At 37.1% G+C, this 17,593-nt stretch overlaps 1 protein-coding gene and 1 non-coding gene across 4 annotated transcripts in view; one reads left to right on the top strand and one right to left on the bottom strand.

Moving 5' to 3' along the window:
* Positions 1-3,567: 3,567 nt before the first annotated feature.
* adgrv1 (adhesion G protein-coupled receptor V1) overlaps positions 3,568-17,593 on the bottom strand; it is a 107,268-nt gene continuing 93,242 nt past the window's right edge. For all 3 annotated transcript variants that reach the window (XM_077520624.1, XM_077520625.1, XM_077520626.1), the window contains 3 exons: positions 14,494-14,679; positions 9,605-9,782; positions 3,568-3,960 (listed from right to left, as the gene is read on the bottom strand). In XM_077520624.1, the coding sequence (XP_077376750.1) occupies positions 3,842-3,960; positions 9,605-9,782; positions 14,494-14,679 (483 nt within the window). In that variant the 3' untranslated portion in view covers positions 3,568-3,841. The remainder of the gene's footprint in view (positions 3,961-9,604; positions 9,783-14,493; positions 14,680-17,593) is intronic.
* trnai-aau (transfer RNA isoleucine (anticodon AAU)) lies at positions 4,084-4,157 on the top strand. The gene has a single exon. It is a non-coding gene; the product is annotated as a tRNA-Ile (tRNA).

The following is a 17,593-nucleotide window of genomic DNA, read 5'->3' as shown; positions in this document are numbered from 1 at the left end:
TTTTTTTACCCAAGCGTACACGTGATAAATAAATAAATAAATAAATAAATAAATAAATAAATAAATAAATAAATAAATAAATAAAATAAAAAATAAAAAATCCGAATTGGTCAAAAGGGGACTTTTTGGGTTATTTAGCCAACCCAAAAGGTTTGTACAAAATAACTAGATATTTATTCATTTATTTATTTATTTGTAGAAAACAACCCAATTTTAGGGTCATTTTGTGAGTTATTCATTTGACCCAAATTTAAAAAAAAAAAAAAAAAAAAAAAAAAGTTAACCCGTAGGCAGTATCTTAATTTGAAATGGCTTGGTCAGAACCATCAAAAAGCCCAAAATGGGTCACAATACTGCCTACGGGTACCCACTGGAACATTACTCAATTTGACTCAACTTTCTTGGTTTTGTACCAGCGTAGACAGTTGGCACTAATTGACCCAGTTATGTATCTTGACTTTGTTTTCTCGGTACAAATACTGTTTTGTTCCTGTTGCGCCGTCTTTCTTCTGCGGCAGTGTAGGATCTCGGCTCCATTTTGATCTGTCTGGCCTTTGGATGGAGAGCACGCTAAAGAGCCAAGAGGCCACGTCACCTTTCAGCAGCCTCAAATAAAACGGAGGAAAGGATGACAGTCCTGCTTTACAACCTGCCACTGCGGATGTGGTTTTGGCTCTTGTTACCTCCGCCAAGCACGAAATCAGGAAGGCAAATATGGATTCAAATGCAAATGTAGTCTCTCTTTCCTCACTTAATTAAAATGTATGCAGCATGGGGAATGTAGTTTGAGTACAAGCGTCATGTGCGTAATACACAGATTGACACTCAGCACTTTCTGGACGATGTAACACGCTATCAGTCAAGCCATTTGCCAACGCTTCTCCAGTCAGATAAAAAAAAAAAGAGAGAGTCAGCATACTGTAGCTGACGTAAGCTCATGCTTATCATACATATGTGGTTGTATGTTATGTAGTAGTCAAATCCGGTTTGTGCACGTTTGGGCCTCACCAACAGACGTCACAGGAAGCTGATTCAACACTGCTACCACTCTGTTATTGAGTTTGCAGCTGCACACAATGTTCTCTGCAGAAGGTCACGTTGGGGATGCCCAAACAGAGCAGACAGGAAGAATAGAAAAGACTATTATTCACTGGCGCATTGATTCTGGTGGCAAAGAATGTAGAAGTGGGTCAGACCCCGGCTCCCATTACAGTGGGAAGATACACAACTCTGTTTCATGACATTATGACGACAATAGATGATCATCATGTTTCACACTCTCACACCCATTGATTGTGTTTCAAATGTGATAACATTTCGTTTTTGTTGTCTTGACAGAGTCGAGATTTACGCTCGCTGAACTCGACTTTAAAAATGCCCAAGATTCCGCCTTTGTGAAAATAATGCTCAATTTTGTTTTAAACGTAAGCATTTCTGTTATTAAGCATTAAGTTCATGCAGGATAAGTATTAATCATTATTCTATTTTTGATACAACCATTGGAGTACAACAAATGAAATGGTAACATGGGCCGACGTTCCATTAGATTGTAACTGAGATGAAGTCTGCATAAAAATAACTTGATGAACCGCAGCGTCCTTATCAAACAGCTGGCTGTCAGCGTGAGATAAGAACGTGCACATCACAGCTAATGATGTAACGCGAATAAAACACACTGCAATGGCGTGCAGGCCACGTTTGCGGCACTTTATCACATTCAATTCAATCAGTAAATTTGAAATGAACAAGAGCCAACTATTTGATGTGATTGGCTGTGTTCATCTTCACCCTTCTGGAAAAAAACAAAACAAAAACAAAAAAAACGCAGATATGCTGCAAGTCTCATTTAGTGCCTGGCAAGCTACACTTGAAAACATTAGTAAGGATTTAATGCAAACATTTACGTTTTGAAAATGTCAATACTAGTATTAAAATAGATTTTTGAAATGCATTATTCTCTCCTTTTATGCCAATCCATTGCATGATAAATGTAATATGTGACCATTTAACTTTATTATATTTTATATTCCACTTTTTTTGCTTCTCCTTCCACATTTCTCCACCAATTCTCAACAACATCCACCTTCTACACATTAAAAAAAATGCTAGTATTTGTTTTATGTATGATATTCTTCATCATTCTACATCTTTTAATATCATTTCATACCATTTGATATTGTGCTACATGTTGCACATTTACTTTCAAATGCCATTTCCATATTATTCCACGATTCCATTTCATTCAATATCGTTCCACATGATTCAATTTTTTCCATTCAGCATTCCATTCACACACAATTTCTTCAGAAATAGCATTTTCTTATGTTTCCTGTTTACGGCGCTTTGTTAGTTTTTGAACTGTAAATAAAGCTGAGCCTGGCTGAAATGAGAATAAACAACAATTCCAAGGTGGTCTTCGCAAGTATTTTGTCCAAACAGTACTTGTAAATGGCATGTTTGTCATACACCAGGTTTGAAATTGCTGGCATCCTTCTGTGGGACCCCCCAGTAGCCCTGATGGCCCCCTACATTATTGAGGTGGCCCATTCATGTAGTAAACACTTCTCTTCCAGTTTCAGCTGGCTCACCTTGGGGAACGACAATGAAGTTATGAGCATGTGGAGGGAGACGATTGTACTATTTGTTTCTGCACTTCTTCAAATAATACACTCATCTGTTGTTTGTCTGCAACATCGCCAGCATCCATCAGCCGATTTGAGCAAAAACAAGAAACGTGTTCCAGATTTTACTACTTAAGGAACAGAAACTGTCATGAATGTGAGTAGCAATACATTATTTAAAATATTAAATAGCTCTTGAGCACTCACTTAAGACTTTTTTTTTTGATGACTATCTTGAATATAAATCTTAAAATTAAGTATTAAATCAACTTCTTTTGTTGTTAATGTGTCACGATACAAAACGTCATTTGGCTGAATTTTTGCTTGACTTGTCAGTGCAAATTTGAGATACTGTATGTGCTTTTTATCGTGCCAGTGGACTCAATTCAACTCACTTCACACACATTTAGTTTGGCAAATATTGAAGTTTGTCAAAAAATATTATTCAAGCTGTTTAATGACACTCCCAGTTGAAGTTTGTTTTCAAAGTAAACAAAATCACGTGTATTTAAAACAAGCATTATATAAGAGTTTAGTTTGTCTTGATATTTTATCATAGCAGCTAACAGCTATGCACTTGCTTGTGTTATTTTAATGTGCAGTAATAATGTTATTTTTGTTTTAAAATGAAAAACGGCTTAATTTTAAAATATTTATTGAGCATTTTTAAATATGCATAGATGTATTTCAGGCGCTTCCATAATTTTAACAGGATTGTGCCAAACACATTCTATGAAAAATAAAATATATCATAAAGTGTACCAGTGATAATTGGGCTGGATAAATGACACATGATGGTTTATTAAAAATGTTAAAAATCAATAAATGGGCAGTTTAAAAAATAAATAAATAAATATATATATATATATATATATATATATATATATGTACCTAATTTGTCTTCTAATTCGGGAAAATCCATAACAAAAAAGAACCACATTTAAAATAGACATAATAATATTTATTAACAATGTTAGAAGAGCTCTATCACATTTAGTAGATCGCTACAAAAATTCTCAAATATCCAGTCAGTCAAACTGCATCCATTAATTTAGTACAACGTTCGGATACAGGTTTATACATCCATATAAAAGCAGTAGAAATCATATCAAAGCTCTACATGAAAATGTCCTATTCCAAAAAAACAAAACAACATTTTAGTGCAAATACATGTCACGGTGGTATAAAAATACTGTGTTGTGCTATGAGGACGGGCAGTGTTAGAGGTGTGTGTCGGCGATTGGGATCCTTCGCAGCTCCACGATTTGGGAGCTGCTCACGCTGCCCCCGTCGTGGCTGCCAGGGATGGACTCAGTGTCGCTCATGTTAAGACCGCTCCCTGAAGCACACACACAAAGTGGATTACTAGTGTTATGGTCAACATTAATTGAAAAAATTTAACTTCCGGAATTCTTTTTCACTATCAGCGCATTCAGAGCGCACACTAAAGCAGGCCAGACGTGGCCGGTTAGCTCAGTTGGTTAGAGCGTGGTGCTAATAACGCCAAGGTCGCGGGTTCGATCCCCGTACGGGCCACTGACCTTTTGAGATTTAGCTGCGGCCGGGTGGAGACAATACGAGACGAGGCAGTAAAGGAAACATGTCACATTTTCTAAGGCAAGCCAGCAGTTCTATTAACGCCTTTAATGGTCCTAATTTAATAATAATAATTTGTCCTTTTAACCCACACGCACTTCCTTTGTCATGCATCATTAGTTTTGAAAGTCATCAATATAAATTATTGAATATACAGTATTATAATTAGTTGTTTTTATCAAATAACAAACTACAGGTCTTTCCAAAATGTATAAATAATCTTTCTGACATTACTAATGGCTGAATAATCATAAAGCCATGTTTCAGAGGAAAGAAAGTGCATCTTTTGTATGTTTTACATATTTTTTTTTAATTCCTCTCACCTTTGCATGATCTTTCTTCCTTATGTTTATTATATATGATGATTCCTATGAATTTTCAATGTTTCAAGATTCTTCCATGACCATTCTAAGACTGAGATGTTTCTATGGGAACCTGTGAAAATGTGGTGCATACACAGACAGTTCTAAGAACTTCACATTTACCATATTAAAAAAATAATAATACAGATGATTATAGCATGTATGGTTTCAAAGTTACAAAATTCCCACTTTATCACAACTTTATTCATTTGGGAAATCTAAAATCCAATATGCGTCATTTGGCCACTTTAGGAAGTATCATCAAAATTCAGGACAAAAGAATGTTTTCTGATTTATTTTTTAAGAATATTTTTCATTTCTGTCAAATCAAATCCACACTAGTCAAATTGGACAGACTGAGTGCAAAATATTACATTACAAAAATATGAATGCAAAAATAAATGAAGGTGATTGACAGCTGTCAGTGAACTGAAATGAGAAGTGCTCTTCAAGCACCAAAATGAGTGAGTGATCATCTCACACTCACACATGCTGTGTGCGTGCGTGCGTGTGCCAGGGATGATAAGAAAATGCTTGTCGTTCCCAGTAAGCGCATCATGTTAATGATCAGCCGTCTCCGTTTTACCACATGCTGACTAGACGAGCGTGTTTAATGGTTGACAAGCAAATGAAGTGTGTGAAGAGCCTCATTACTGGGCTGCATCCTGACCTCGCCCACTTATGTAACTGTGATTAGACAATTATTTTTCCAGCTGACTGCCTGGCCCTGCTAGTCTTTAGCGGTTAAAAAGTTCAGTGCAACATGTGGCGGAGGGGCGAGGTCAAAAGTCACAAAGGGGGGAGGTGCCTGTCCACCGCTCAGTTAGGCTTCAACGCACAAGTTCGTGTAGTATCATGTTGGTTTGTAACCATTGACAGATATTACTTGAATGGATACTTCACATCGCTGAGGAGAATTTTGGGGAGGAAATGACAGATGCCTGGATAGAGCTTATTTCATTTGAAATTTGAACCTTGGACCTCTTGACTGTGAGGCGGATGTGCAAAGCACAAATGCTTCTTGAGCAAACAGAACATTTCTCTGCTAATTTCAGTGGCCTACACATCCTGCTCAATTTTACCAGAAGCTTCTTATCTGGGAAAATACCAGCGCTATAATACCGTATATAAGACATTTACAAGTTTTCTGGAACTTGGAATTACCACTTACTTAAAGAGATATTTAGTGTGGCTGAGCAGGACCAATAAACTTACAGTATGTCTTATCAGTAGTGTATATAAAAATGAGTGTGAGCTGCAAGAAGTGGCAGCCCGGTGGTTTAGTGGTTAGCACACTTAGCATCACGCTACAGAAATTATGGGTTTCGAACAAGGGCTGGCATAGCACACACCAGAAAAAAAAAAAAAAAAAAGGCCCTGGGAGAAGTCATTGTTTGCTGTACCATCCACAGGGCTTCATAAAAAAATACTCATATTTTTACAATTAATAAATGTGGGAATGCTGAAGCATTCCCACATATGTTATTGTGATTTTTATTCTCCGCACTTTTTTTTATTTTTATTTTTTGCCGTATAACAACTCCCACTTACCCACCGGGTATATATCGTCTAATTCTACATTACTTACAGTATTTGCACAATTTCACATTTAATATCACTGGGAAATAACTTTTCCCCATTAATTTTCAATGGGACAGACATTGAACTTTTTCCAAGTATCACTTTCCATGTGCACTTCCATACATATAACTTATCATCACTACCAGGTGTCTGATACTGCTCGGTGGCACAATTGGTAAAGCGCATTGTCCAACCAGGAGGTTATAATTTCATAATTTTTCTCTCAAATAACATCATATTAGGGCTGCACGATATTGGAAAAACTTGCGATATGCGATATACTTGCTGAATATAGCGATATCGATATTATTTCGATATTTAACATGTACCTAAAGAAATTTCATTTATATTACCTAATGAAAGAAAAACATTTTTCATGTAGCAAAATAAGCAACCTTAATGTAATCTTAGTTAATTAATTGTAATTATGTCTTGATAATTTTCAACTATTGAATGGCGATGCACATTTTAGTTAGTATCTGACTGGTCAAATTCATATAAAAAGCATAAAGTTCCATATAAAACTTATTGCATGCCTTTGCGATATGCATATTGCAAGGTCCAATATCGCGATATCGATATTTTTTCGATATATTGTGCAGCCCTACTTCCTAAGCATTCCACATGCATTCAAATCTTAGCATTCAACTATGAGCATTCAGCTTTCCGCATTCCCACGCAATTTCTCCAGAAATTGCACTTAGTCTAGTTATCATTTATAATTTTCGCCATTGTTTTGCTTATAGTCTACTTGTATCAAACACATTTGCTAGCTAACAGCCAATCCAACGATATAATAATCTCTCTCTCTCTCTCTCTCTCTCTCTCTCTTTTTTTTTTTTCTTTTTCTTTTTTAGAATTCTGCTACTTTATACTTTTATGTTCCTGCTTCTGGATATGTGTGCTTTTCTATATGTTTTCTTGCAATGGTGTGGAAATTATGGATTTGATTGACATGAGTGGAAGAATCAAACGTTACATTCTAAAGACAGATTCTTATAAAAATTGGTATTCTGACACGATCCCCGGCTATCACATAGCTCTGCCACAGATGTTGATTTGTTCGATTTACTGTCTTTATTGAAAATTGATTACAGTGTTCCCTGTTCCCTCGTTTTCCGCTGGGGTTAGGTTCCAAAAAATACCCGCAATAAATGAAATCCGCGAAGTAGTTAGCTTTATGTTTTACAACTCTTATAAATGTTTTAAGGCTAAAAAATCCCCGACCGCACAATTTATATACTTTTCTCATTGAGGCATTTACATGTTCTCCCATTTCTCTCTTCTTCAAACATTGATAATGTTCAAAACTTCATAATTTTTTATAAAATGGGTATATTACTGTAAAAAAATCTGCAAAATTGCACTTAAAAAAAATCCGCGATACAGCGAGACCGCGAAAAGTGAATCGCGTTATAGCGAGGGAAGACTGTAATGGGCTGCTAACTCAAAATTGGGGGGGGGGGGAAATGACGTGGTCCATCATTTATGGAAGGTGATGTCATGTAGTTTGCATAGAAGTCTATTTCTGCTGTTCGTTCAACGTGAGGAGTGTGGGCGTTGCATCTTTAATTAACAACCACCTCAATTGAAGAATTGCACGCATGACTCCAATGGAAACCATGTTGACTGACAAGATGATGTATTACAGTAGATGTAACCTTTGTAGGTCAATAAACAGCTAAAGGCGTCTACAAATTATAAGGAACATTATGCACATTTCCTTTTGTACAGTATGTGTGGAATATTTAACCCTCTATTGTAATGTAGGTAACTGTTGAATTCTCACATCTCTGATAGCATAATCTTTGTGAAGGTGTGGATATTGTTCGAGCGAGAAATGGCGGCAGTTCAATTAGAGGCTACTGTACACTCCATCAGCCCACACTGCTGTGTGGCCCACATGTAAAGTTTTTGGAGCACAGCGACAGGAAACCAGTTTGTTCACTGTAAAATGAACAAAGACGTGGCAACAACTTGAGGACGGGTGGGCGTTACTTCTGTTGTTTGGCAGCAAACTTACTTAGCATTAAGTCAATTTGGAGACATTTAGATTTACTGCAAATAAAAGGGCACAGTCGTTCTCTATCTTCAACCATTGTGTGATATACTGAAGATAAGCAGAGTACAAAACTGAAATGAAACAGAAACTACAAAACCCGAGTTTTAGGATATGCTATAAAAAAAAAAAAATGTGATAAGGAATACATGATATTATTCAACATAGGTTTGTTTTATAATTTGACAGTGTTGAAAACTCTATCCACGCTCCATTTCATCACCTGACTGTAGTGTGTGTGTGTTGATCTTTAGTTCATTATACACACATCCTTAAGATAGTCGTGTTTCTGAGCATTACAAAACAAAAGTGTGTTCGATACAGGCACGGGCCGATATTAGATTCCGACCGTATGATAACTGTGAACAGAAATATCGCAGTGTCACGGTATTAAAATTATAGCTCTAAAATATCCCTTTTTTGACATATTTGGGCAAATAAAAACACATTTTGTTTTCTCCCATTGAACATAATGTATTTCATTATTAAACAAAATATAGAATACTCTGAACATTAAGAAAAATGTACCATGTTAAAGCAACACTAAGGAACTTTCAGTTGATGTTGATTATGGTGGCATCTGGACAAAAGTGTTATTGTTATGCCTGAAGGAAGACCACATTTCCCATGAGGACAAACGTATTGTGTCCTAGAATCCTCCTCAAAGTTGTTTAGTTCCAATAAAAATGATACAGACCCCCTCCGACCATGGCAAAGGTACCATTCAACTAATTTAAGTCAATGTATCATCAGAAGAGTTATCAAAAATATTTTATTAAGGTTGACAAATTCCTTAGTGCTACTTTAAGTAAAAATAAATAAATGTTTTACATTGTCCTTCTGTTTAAATTGTGTCCCATCACTGGTGAGCTATTTTTAGAACAGATTCAGGCTACTTGTTTTTAAAAATCCTCTACAGTGCATTTGTAAAGCACAGTTGAGTTATATTTAATGTTTTGCTACAATACTTTTGAATTAATCTTCTAAAACGATTAATTTTCAGCCATTTATGTTGGTATATTATTATTTAACTCTTAAAGTGGTATAGATTTTAAATGAATAATAGAGGATAAACGGCACAGATAATGAATTAATTCATGAAACTATTTTTTTTAATCATATTTATGTGCAGCGTTAATGTGTACATAACGTTACAGCGGTTATACAAAATATACTTGCGAGTACTGACACCTTGTAGAAATGCCTGCTATCGGTACGTGCCCATCCCTAGTTATGGTGGTGGTGGTACTGGGAGAGCCAAATATTTTTTGAGGTGGTACATGGTATTAAAAAAAATGTACAAAATAAAAGAGGATTTTGCTCTCACTACTGTGAAACCATTATTTTGTCTGTGTTTGCAAAAACTGCGCTTTGGTGGGCCTCACCAGTTTTTAAGGCAAATATGAGGTCATCAAACTCTTGGGAATCCTCATCGGCGGTGACCAAATTGGTGTTGATGAAGCCGCCCTCAGCGGGGTACGTCCCCATCACCGGACTGGCCTTAAAAGCGCTGGTGGGCGGAATAGCGGCCCTCAGCGACGCACGCTCCCAGTCCGCTGACACCTAACACAAAAAGTCATCAGGCACATTTTGGTCATCTCACTCATTGATTCAACATCCAAGGAAATATGACACAAATACAGGGTGAGGTCTCTTCTCATCATAACACGCTCACACACACACTGTGTCAGAGGCGCCATCATACGTCGTAAGCACCCCAAAGGGTTAAGAACAAGGCCAGAGTGAGTTCACGGGGTGAATGGGAGGTCACGCGGGTTTTAAGACTTTTGGGGGGTTAAACAACCGGCTAATAACTCAAGCGCAAGACAAAACAAACGAGTCTTAGCGGGGAGACATAAAAGTCTTGCACTGTAGTCCTTTGTATCTTAGCCAAAGTTGGATTGGTGTGGCTTTGTCTGTTTTTATATGTGTGCAATTAGTTGTTGATTCACCAACTTGGATTTTTTTTTGTGTCGAGCCTTTAGGATTTAACAAGAATGTTGTGTGCCGCTTTGTAGTTACAAGCCATGAGAGGGTCGTTCTGACGGTAGAACCAAATACATGTTCAATTGTCTCAATGTATTATTACATGTAAATAAATTGGTGGATTACTAGTAGGGATGCACGATAATGCTATTTTCAACCGATACCGATAAACTAATCATTTAGAAGTACCGATGTCGATAACCTTTAAGTAAGCCGATAATTGTTTGCAAAATTAACTTGAATACAAATATACTCTTGAGTCCTACTATAAGTCTAACAATGGTATAAACTTTGCACAATGTTTCAATGTATGTAAAGCACCATGAAGCTGAATTTTATTGACATGAGCCACAACCACAATAGATGGACCATCGTGGAATGTCTATAATTATTGTTGGATTTCTTTATTATCTGTATGAAATCAAATTGCCGATAATTATCGGGAGATTTCTCTATTATCTGGTTTATCTGTTTGACGTCAAATTGGTCGATATTTGCCGATAATTATCAGCCACCGATATTATCGCGCATCCCTAATTACTAGTTTTGAAATCAAAAGTCAAGGAAAAATAGGTTTTAAAATTTTTGTTGAGGTTACTGTAAAAAGGGTAACAAAAACATACAAACATTTATTATTATTATTATTATTATTATTATTATTAATCTATATTATATATCACAACAGCATGTATTACACATGACAATTTGAAATGTTGATCCATATTTGTTTTTAATTTTTATTTTCACAGGCCACAAGTCAAGGAAAAATAGAATGTTCAATTTTTGTTCAGTTTACTGTAAAAAGGGTAACACAAAACATATTCAAACATTTATTTTTGTTATTATTATTATTATTATTATTATTATTATTATTATTATTATTATTATTATTACGGGCCCCATAAAATGATGTGGTGGGCCGGATCTGGCACCGCGAGTCTTGAGTTTTGACACCTGTCCTCAATACTGTAAATGGAAACTGGTAACACAATCATATTCCAGATTGTGCTCTCTGATTATTTCTGTATTTTTCCATTGCATAGTGTCAACTTGCTCCAGTTTGGTCAGTTTTCCACTTCAAAATAGTACCACAGGAAATTGCAAAAAAACAAACAAACAAAAAAACAACAACACATGCCTCAATCAAAATGACACATACACACGAACGCTCAGTAAGGGTCTCCTTCATGTATTAACTTCCCATCAGGAAGACAAATTGCACTCAAGATGAGACCGAACCCTTTTTTTTTTTTTTTTTGCTTGTTATAATTTCACTTCAATTTCTTTCCAAGCTGGCAAATATCTGTAAGTACTCATTGCGAAGTGATGCAGGGCTCTTATCGCTCTCACCGGGCTGAAGTTAAACCCCGGAGAGGCAGTAGTGTGCTCTCATGAATAAAACAAGATTAGCCAATTCCCGTGAGTGGAGACACTTCTAACTCCCACTCTTCCTTATAGGGAATTCTCCAGAGACAGGGTTGAGGATACAGAGCCAACGTAAGAGTGATGTGTGCCTTTGTATGTAGATTGCCTCTCACGCTACAACGTTGTGTACGTGTGGCTCTGACAGAATTGTTGTAAGAGTGAAGATGAGTGGATGATGACCATTTGACTGTTTACACAGCATGTTACGTCATGTGAATCAGACTGGCATAAATGTTCCCTGTGCAGCTCAGCTGATGTGAGAAATATGTGAAGGAGGAGCGGTAATGGGCACCTGGAGACATGGGAATGTGGGCCTGGGAACAAGGGGGAGAAGGTGGACACTGGGGAAGGTGCAGTCATTTTAGTCAAAAGCCACAACAATTTAGTATTGTGATATTTGGTGACATTAACTGACTCACGTGATTTTGTGGTCATATTACTAAAATACCGGATGAGTTACAAGAATAAGTTGCAATAATTCACGAGGATGAATTGATGATACATTGACCTTTTAAAATAGGAATTTTAAATAGGCAGGACATCAGTGTCATAATAAACGTATGAATTCAGCTGAAATGGGAAGTTCATTATGCACTGTTTTTTTTTTAGAACCTGTCACGAAGACGGAGATATATTTCATGAGCAATTTGGAATTACAATGGAATCTCTCAACTGTCCAATTTAAACAAACTTTACCAATATATTTTAGGAAGAAAGTCACTGATATGCCACAAAACTTTGGTGTTTAAAGTAGTGATAGACCGATATGTTTTTTTCAGGGCCGATGCAGATACCGATTATTTGTTGTCAAGGAGGCCGATAACCGATATTTCAAGCCGATATTCATTTGCAGTAAAAGAGAAAATAATAGCGTAAAAAAAAACAAAAAAACTTTTCTTTTAATTTTAAACATATTAAGAATAGACAGTTTTGTTTAATTAAAAATTAACAGAAATTGTAGGGAACTTCCAAGGTTCATCAGCATGTGTTAAGCTAAATTCAAAACTAAGCAAGTAAATAAATAAATAAATAAATAAATAAATAAATACATAAATAAATAGTTTTCTACTGTAAATAAAGTTTTCCAAAATTACAACATAATTTCTAAATTTGTTGTATTTTTTATTATTATTTTTATATAAATTAAAAAGTGTTGGGACTTCAGTGTTTGCAGAGAATAAATAGTTTTCTAAAATTTTCTATTGTAAATAAAGTTTTCCAAATTTTCAACGTAATTTCAATTTTTTTTTTTAATTATTATTATTTTTTTATAAATTAAAAAGTGTTGGGACTTCCCAGTTTCAGCAGTGACAAATGTATACAAAATTAAATGTATCTAATTTTGGGTTTTCGTCAGGGTTCAAAAGATCTTCGCAGACAGTGAAAAATTGACTGAATACGTTTGAAAAGTCTTTGCAACAAGTAAAAAGCGTCTAGAAACATCTTACAAATCTTGATGAAAGCACAAAATTTGCTACGTTCGCATGCATTCGCTGCTCGGTGAGATTCCAGCTTTATCGGCCTTCAGATTCGTAAAAAGGCCGATGCCGATATTTGTCAACATGCCAAATATCGGCACCGATAATCGGCCCGGCCGATAATCGGTCTATCCCTAGTTTAAAGATTCAAGTTCTTTATTGCCATGAGCAGTTGAAGTTTACATTCAAATGACTCATAATCAAGATAATTACACTTTGTGTTTAAAAACAACCACACATCTTAGCCTTTCTGTATGCTAGCTGAATGCTAACACTTAATAGCATCCGTGTGTTCCCTGTCTCTCTCCTTAAGTCTACTAGCTATGATATATACAGCTTATCATTTTGAACCACTTTTTTTTGCTGAACCTGCCACAAAGCAGAAGCCCTATTTCATGAGAAATTTAGAATTACAATGGAATCTCTCAACTGTACAATTCAGAACTTGACCAAATATTTTAGAAAGTTCACGTCACTGAAGTGTCACAAAACTTCGGTGTCTGAAGCTGTAAGACTACGTAAAAATCCATTTTCATCAAAGACTCTTTCTCTCGCTCGCTCTCTCTTTTTTTTTTTTTAAACATAGTTTTTTATTTTATTTATTTTTTTTTTGCTTTGACTTGGTAAGGCTGTATGGTGGTAGTGACTCAACTCACTTTACAACAAACAGCAGTTTGGCATCCATCCATCCATTTTCTTGACCGCTTATTCCTTACAAGGGTCTCAGGGGGTGCTGGAGCCTATCTCAGATGGCTTTGGGCAGTAGGTACATCCAGGACTGGTTGCCAGCCAATCGCAGGGCACACAGAGACAAACAACCATCCACACTCACAAGCACACATAGGGACAATTCGGAGTGCCCAATTAACCTGTCATGCATGTCTTTGGAATGTGGGAGGAGACCGGAGTACCCGGGGAAGACCCACGCAGGCACTGGGAGAACATGCAAACTCCACCCAGGAAGGCCGGACTGGACTCAGTTTGGCATACAATTAGTACATTAGTAAACAATTCTTAATTGATTAAAAAAAAGTTCAACCTCTTTATTGCCACTCCCAGTTGATGTTTACAGTTAAATTAAACATAAAACAAAGAAAATTACATCTCATGTGTTTAAATCAATGCAGCTTAGCCTTTCTGTATGCTAGCTTATTGCTAACACTAAATAACATCCATGTGTTCCCCTCCTTTCTCCTTAAGTCAGCTAGCTGGGATATTTCCAGTTTATCCACAAACTAGATGGATTGATTATTTCGGTCTCGGTTATAAAATTGGAGGTTGATCGTCAGTATCGCATAATTTAACATGTCCGCCCTCAGAAGTTGATGAAGTCATGAAGAAAAGTATGTCATTACTCGGATTTGTGTGTTTTGTGTGTGTGGTACCTCTTCCATAGCGCTGATGAGGTTCTGTGTGGATTTGTTGATGTCAGCCCCAACAGTCGTTGGCCCACCTCCCTGATAGGTGGAGTCAGGACTGTCATGGCCGCTCATTTCCACGTTGTAAGTGGCTTTTGCGGGCCAACACAGCTGGTTGTGCATGACAAAGTAGACTGCAAACACGTACAGTCCCTGTGAAGTGAGTGAGAAAGGAAATGCTACATGTTGCTTCATACATCTTTTGGTGTGACTTTACTGGCATCTGTTCAAGCCGTTCTAATGGAAGATTACATCATTAGGACATGACATCATTGGCACCCTGGTATTTGTGCTTGCACCACTTCCGCGGCATTACCAAACCCTCCTGGTCAAACAGTGCCAGGTGCGAATTACCCCAAAACACAAGGGCGTCAAATACCGCAAGGCCATCTTGTATTTCACGACACCCATCGCTGGGCGATGACTGCAACCACAGACTGATGTAATGCTTGAGGGGGTCGGGGACAGTCCTGTGTGAATGTGCATGCATACAGGTGCGTGCAGGTTTCACCCATGATATTCTCAGTGGTTTGCAGAAAGCAGACAGCACCCGATTCAAGATTGAATGTCCATTTTTTCCTTTAATTCCACACAAAACGCCTGATAAGAATGGATTTGTGCTTTTTTCGAAAATGTACTAAAAACTAAAAAGAGGTTGTTTGTTCAGAATTATCCAACAACATTCCAACTAAATAAGTCACACGCCAAAAAGTGTTCTTTATAGGGCTTTGTTTATCAAATGAAATCCTTGCAAATTCATTTTGCTTCATGACGCTCCATTCAAACTTTCTGTCCTTCATGTGCTCGCTGCCTGAAAGCATCTGTCAGAGTTTGTATCTCGCCAACTATGTTCAGTATGCAGCTCCATGGTCATAAAAGCAACATGGGTGCTTAAGTGCAGATCATTAGTAGCATATGCAGCCAATAGGAACAGGCTTAAACGCAGGCCTGTTATGTAAGTGTGCCCTGTTCCATGAAGACATCATGTGCGTAGAGGAGGCCAAACAAAACAAATGAGAGATGTAAGGAGGTGGAAATGGAGTATAAAGTGAAAACAAGTAGATGACGTTGATGATGCAGCTGGATGCCGTTTGACATTTGAAAAGCATCATAAAGAACACCTCCAAGCGTCACTTGGCACAGCTCGTTTTCCCTGTTGCGACTCTCAAAATGAAGATAATTAACATTGATATTCCGTGTCACGTTTTAATAAGCAGGACAATAGTGAATGAGTAAGAAAAGAGAGGTGCAATTGACGATTGGTTGCGAAGGTACGATGAGGTGAGTCAGCAGGCGCTAAAGAGGAGAAAGATGTGCTGTGATTGGATGAGTGTCTCCTCATTCAGTCCGCTGTGTCACACATGTGGAGCAATTATTGAGATGGATCGAGGGAAAATGGGAGTGAAGAGGAAAAGGGTGATATGACTGACAAAAGAGTCACACCTGTCTGACAACACACACACACACACACACACACAGAGTTCTGTGCAGTAAAACATGCAGCTATTTATTGGAACTAAGTAAGAAGCTGCTGGGGTGTACGTGCCAAACAAGCACATCCACAACAGCGGGAATCTTTTCATAATGGAAAATTCTAGGGGTGTGAATTGCCTAGTACCTGACGATTCGATTCGTATCACGATTCATAGGTCACGATTCGATTCGATACCGATTAATCCCGATACGATCTATAAGTCGATTGTTGCGATTTTTTTTTAATTCAAATTTAGAAAATACTAATCAGTAAACTAGTACGGTGTAAGATTTGTATGAAAATGTATTATTTATTTATCTGAAACTTCAGTCTTATAAAGGTTGTAATCTGTTTCATGTTTGAACAGCATTAAAATAAAAATATTAAGGCTTAATGTTCCATTAATATAACATTCTTCCATGCTTAAGGTGTAAACCCTAAGACGTTTTGGTGAATATTTATCCATCAAAAATGGATATTTAAAAATCGATTCGGCCGCCTATTGAATCGATCCAAGAATTGCGTAATGTAATATCGCGATATATATTGCCGAATCGATTTTTTTTAACACCTCTAGAAAATTCCTTGCATGATGCAGAAGAAAAAGAGCACAATGATGAAATAGAAGACAGTGTTTTGTTATTTAATTTTTTTTTTGATATTCACTGTGATTTTCCTTCTTTTTTGATGACTTAATAACCAGAAAGCATGCCTAAAATCATTTCTGAGTCTTTTGTGGAGGACATTTTTAGTGACATGACTGCCAATGCTGAACCAATTACAGGGTCCCGAACAGGCCTCAGGCATTAATTTTGAAAGCGTACAGAAGTTGGAAAGCTGGAACAGAACGACGGGCAAGTCAAACTTCTTCAAAAATGCCAGATTGTTTCAGTTGAGGAATGTCACATCAGTGCTCCAAGATTAGAAAATGTCCTTTTTTTCCCCCCCACCCTGGCAAACAATGACCTTTGACTTTTAGGAACACGCTTACGCCATTGGCCAAAAAGAAACGCTGGCATGATGATGATGTCACTGATCACTTTAGCTGTCTGGAAGCTCAACATTGTCTGACATCATCGCGCATCATCCTGCGTTGGTTCCACCAAAATAAATTTACTTTGGTGTGACACTGATGTCTTTTGCACATCTATGCCACATATCACCAAGAGCTACCACACACTTTTACGGGCACATTACGTCTGCACCACAGTGACGAAAACAGAAAAACAAACAGTCAGGCTGGACTCCCGGGCCGCAGGGAGGTTGATTAGGTCGCTTTTTTGTTGTTGTTGTCTTTATAAAAGTGGATGCAAATTAGTTTCCCAAGATGCAAGGTCTTTTCGGGACAATGTATCCATGTGCTACTTAAAATATAGAGTGGAATGAAGCTATGTGAAAATGAGCTACTTTTCAAGTCCAATAGCATTTAAGATTACTAAATAAGACCGTAAAATCCCTTATATCATACGTACCCGTGTATAATATGCTCCCCAAAAATCATCCTTAACTCATTCACTCCCAGCCATTTTCACAGAAGCAACCCCCTTCGCTCCCGGCTGTTTTACTGGGTTTTGACTGATTTTGCAAGGCCCA

The sequence above is a fragment of the Festucalex cinctus genome, chromosome 5 (genome assembly GCF_051991245.1).
Source record: "Festucalex cinctus isolate MCC-2025b chromosome 5, RoL_Fcin_1.0, whole genome shotgun sequence".
NCBI classification, from domain to species: domain Eukaryota; kingdom Metazoa; phylum Chordata; class Actinopteri; order Syngnathiformes; family Syngnathidae; genus Festucalex; species Festucalex cinctus.
Note: the sequence above shows the minus strand (reverse complement) of the source record. Positions and strands in the feature narration are given on the sequence as shown.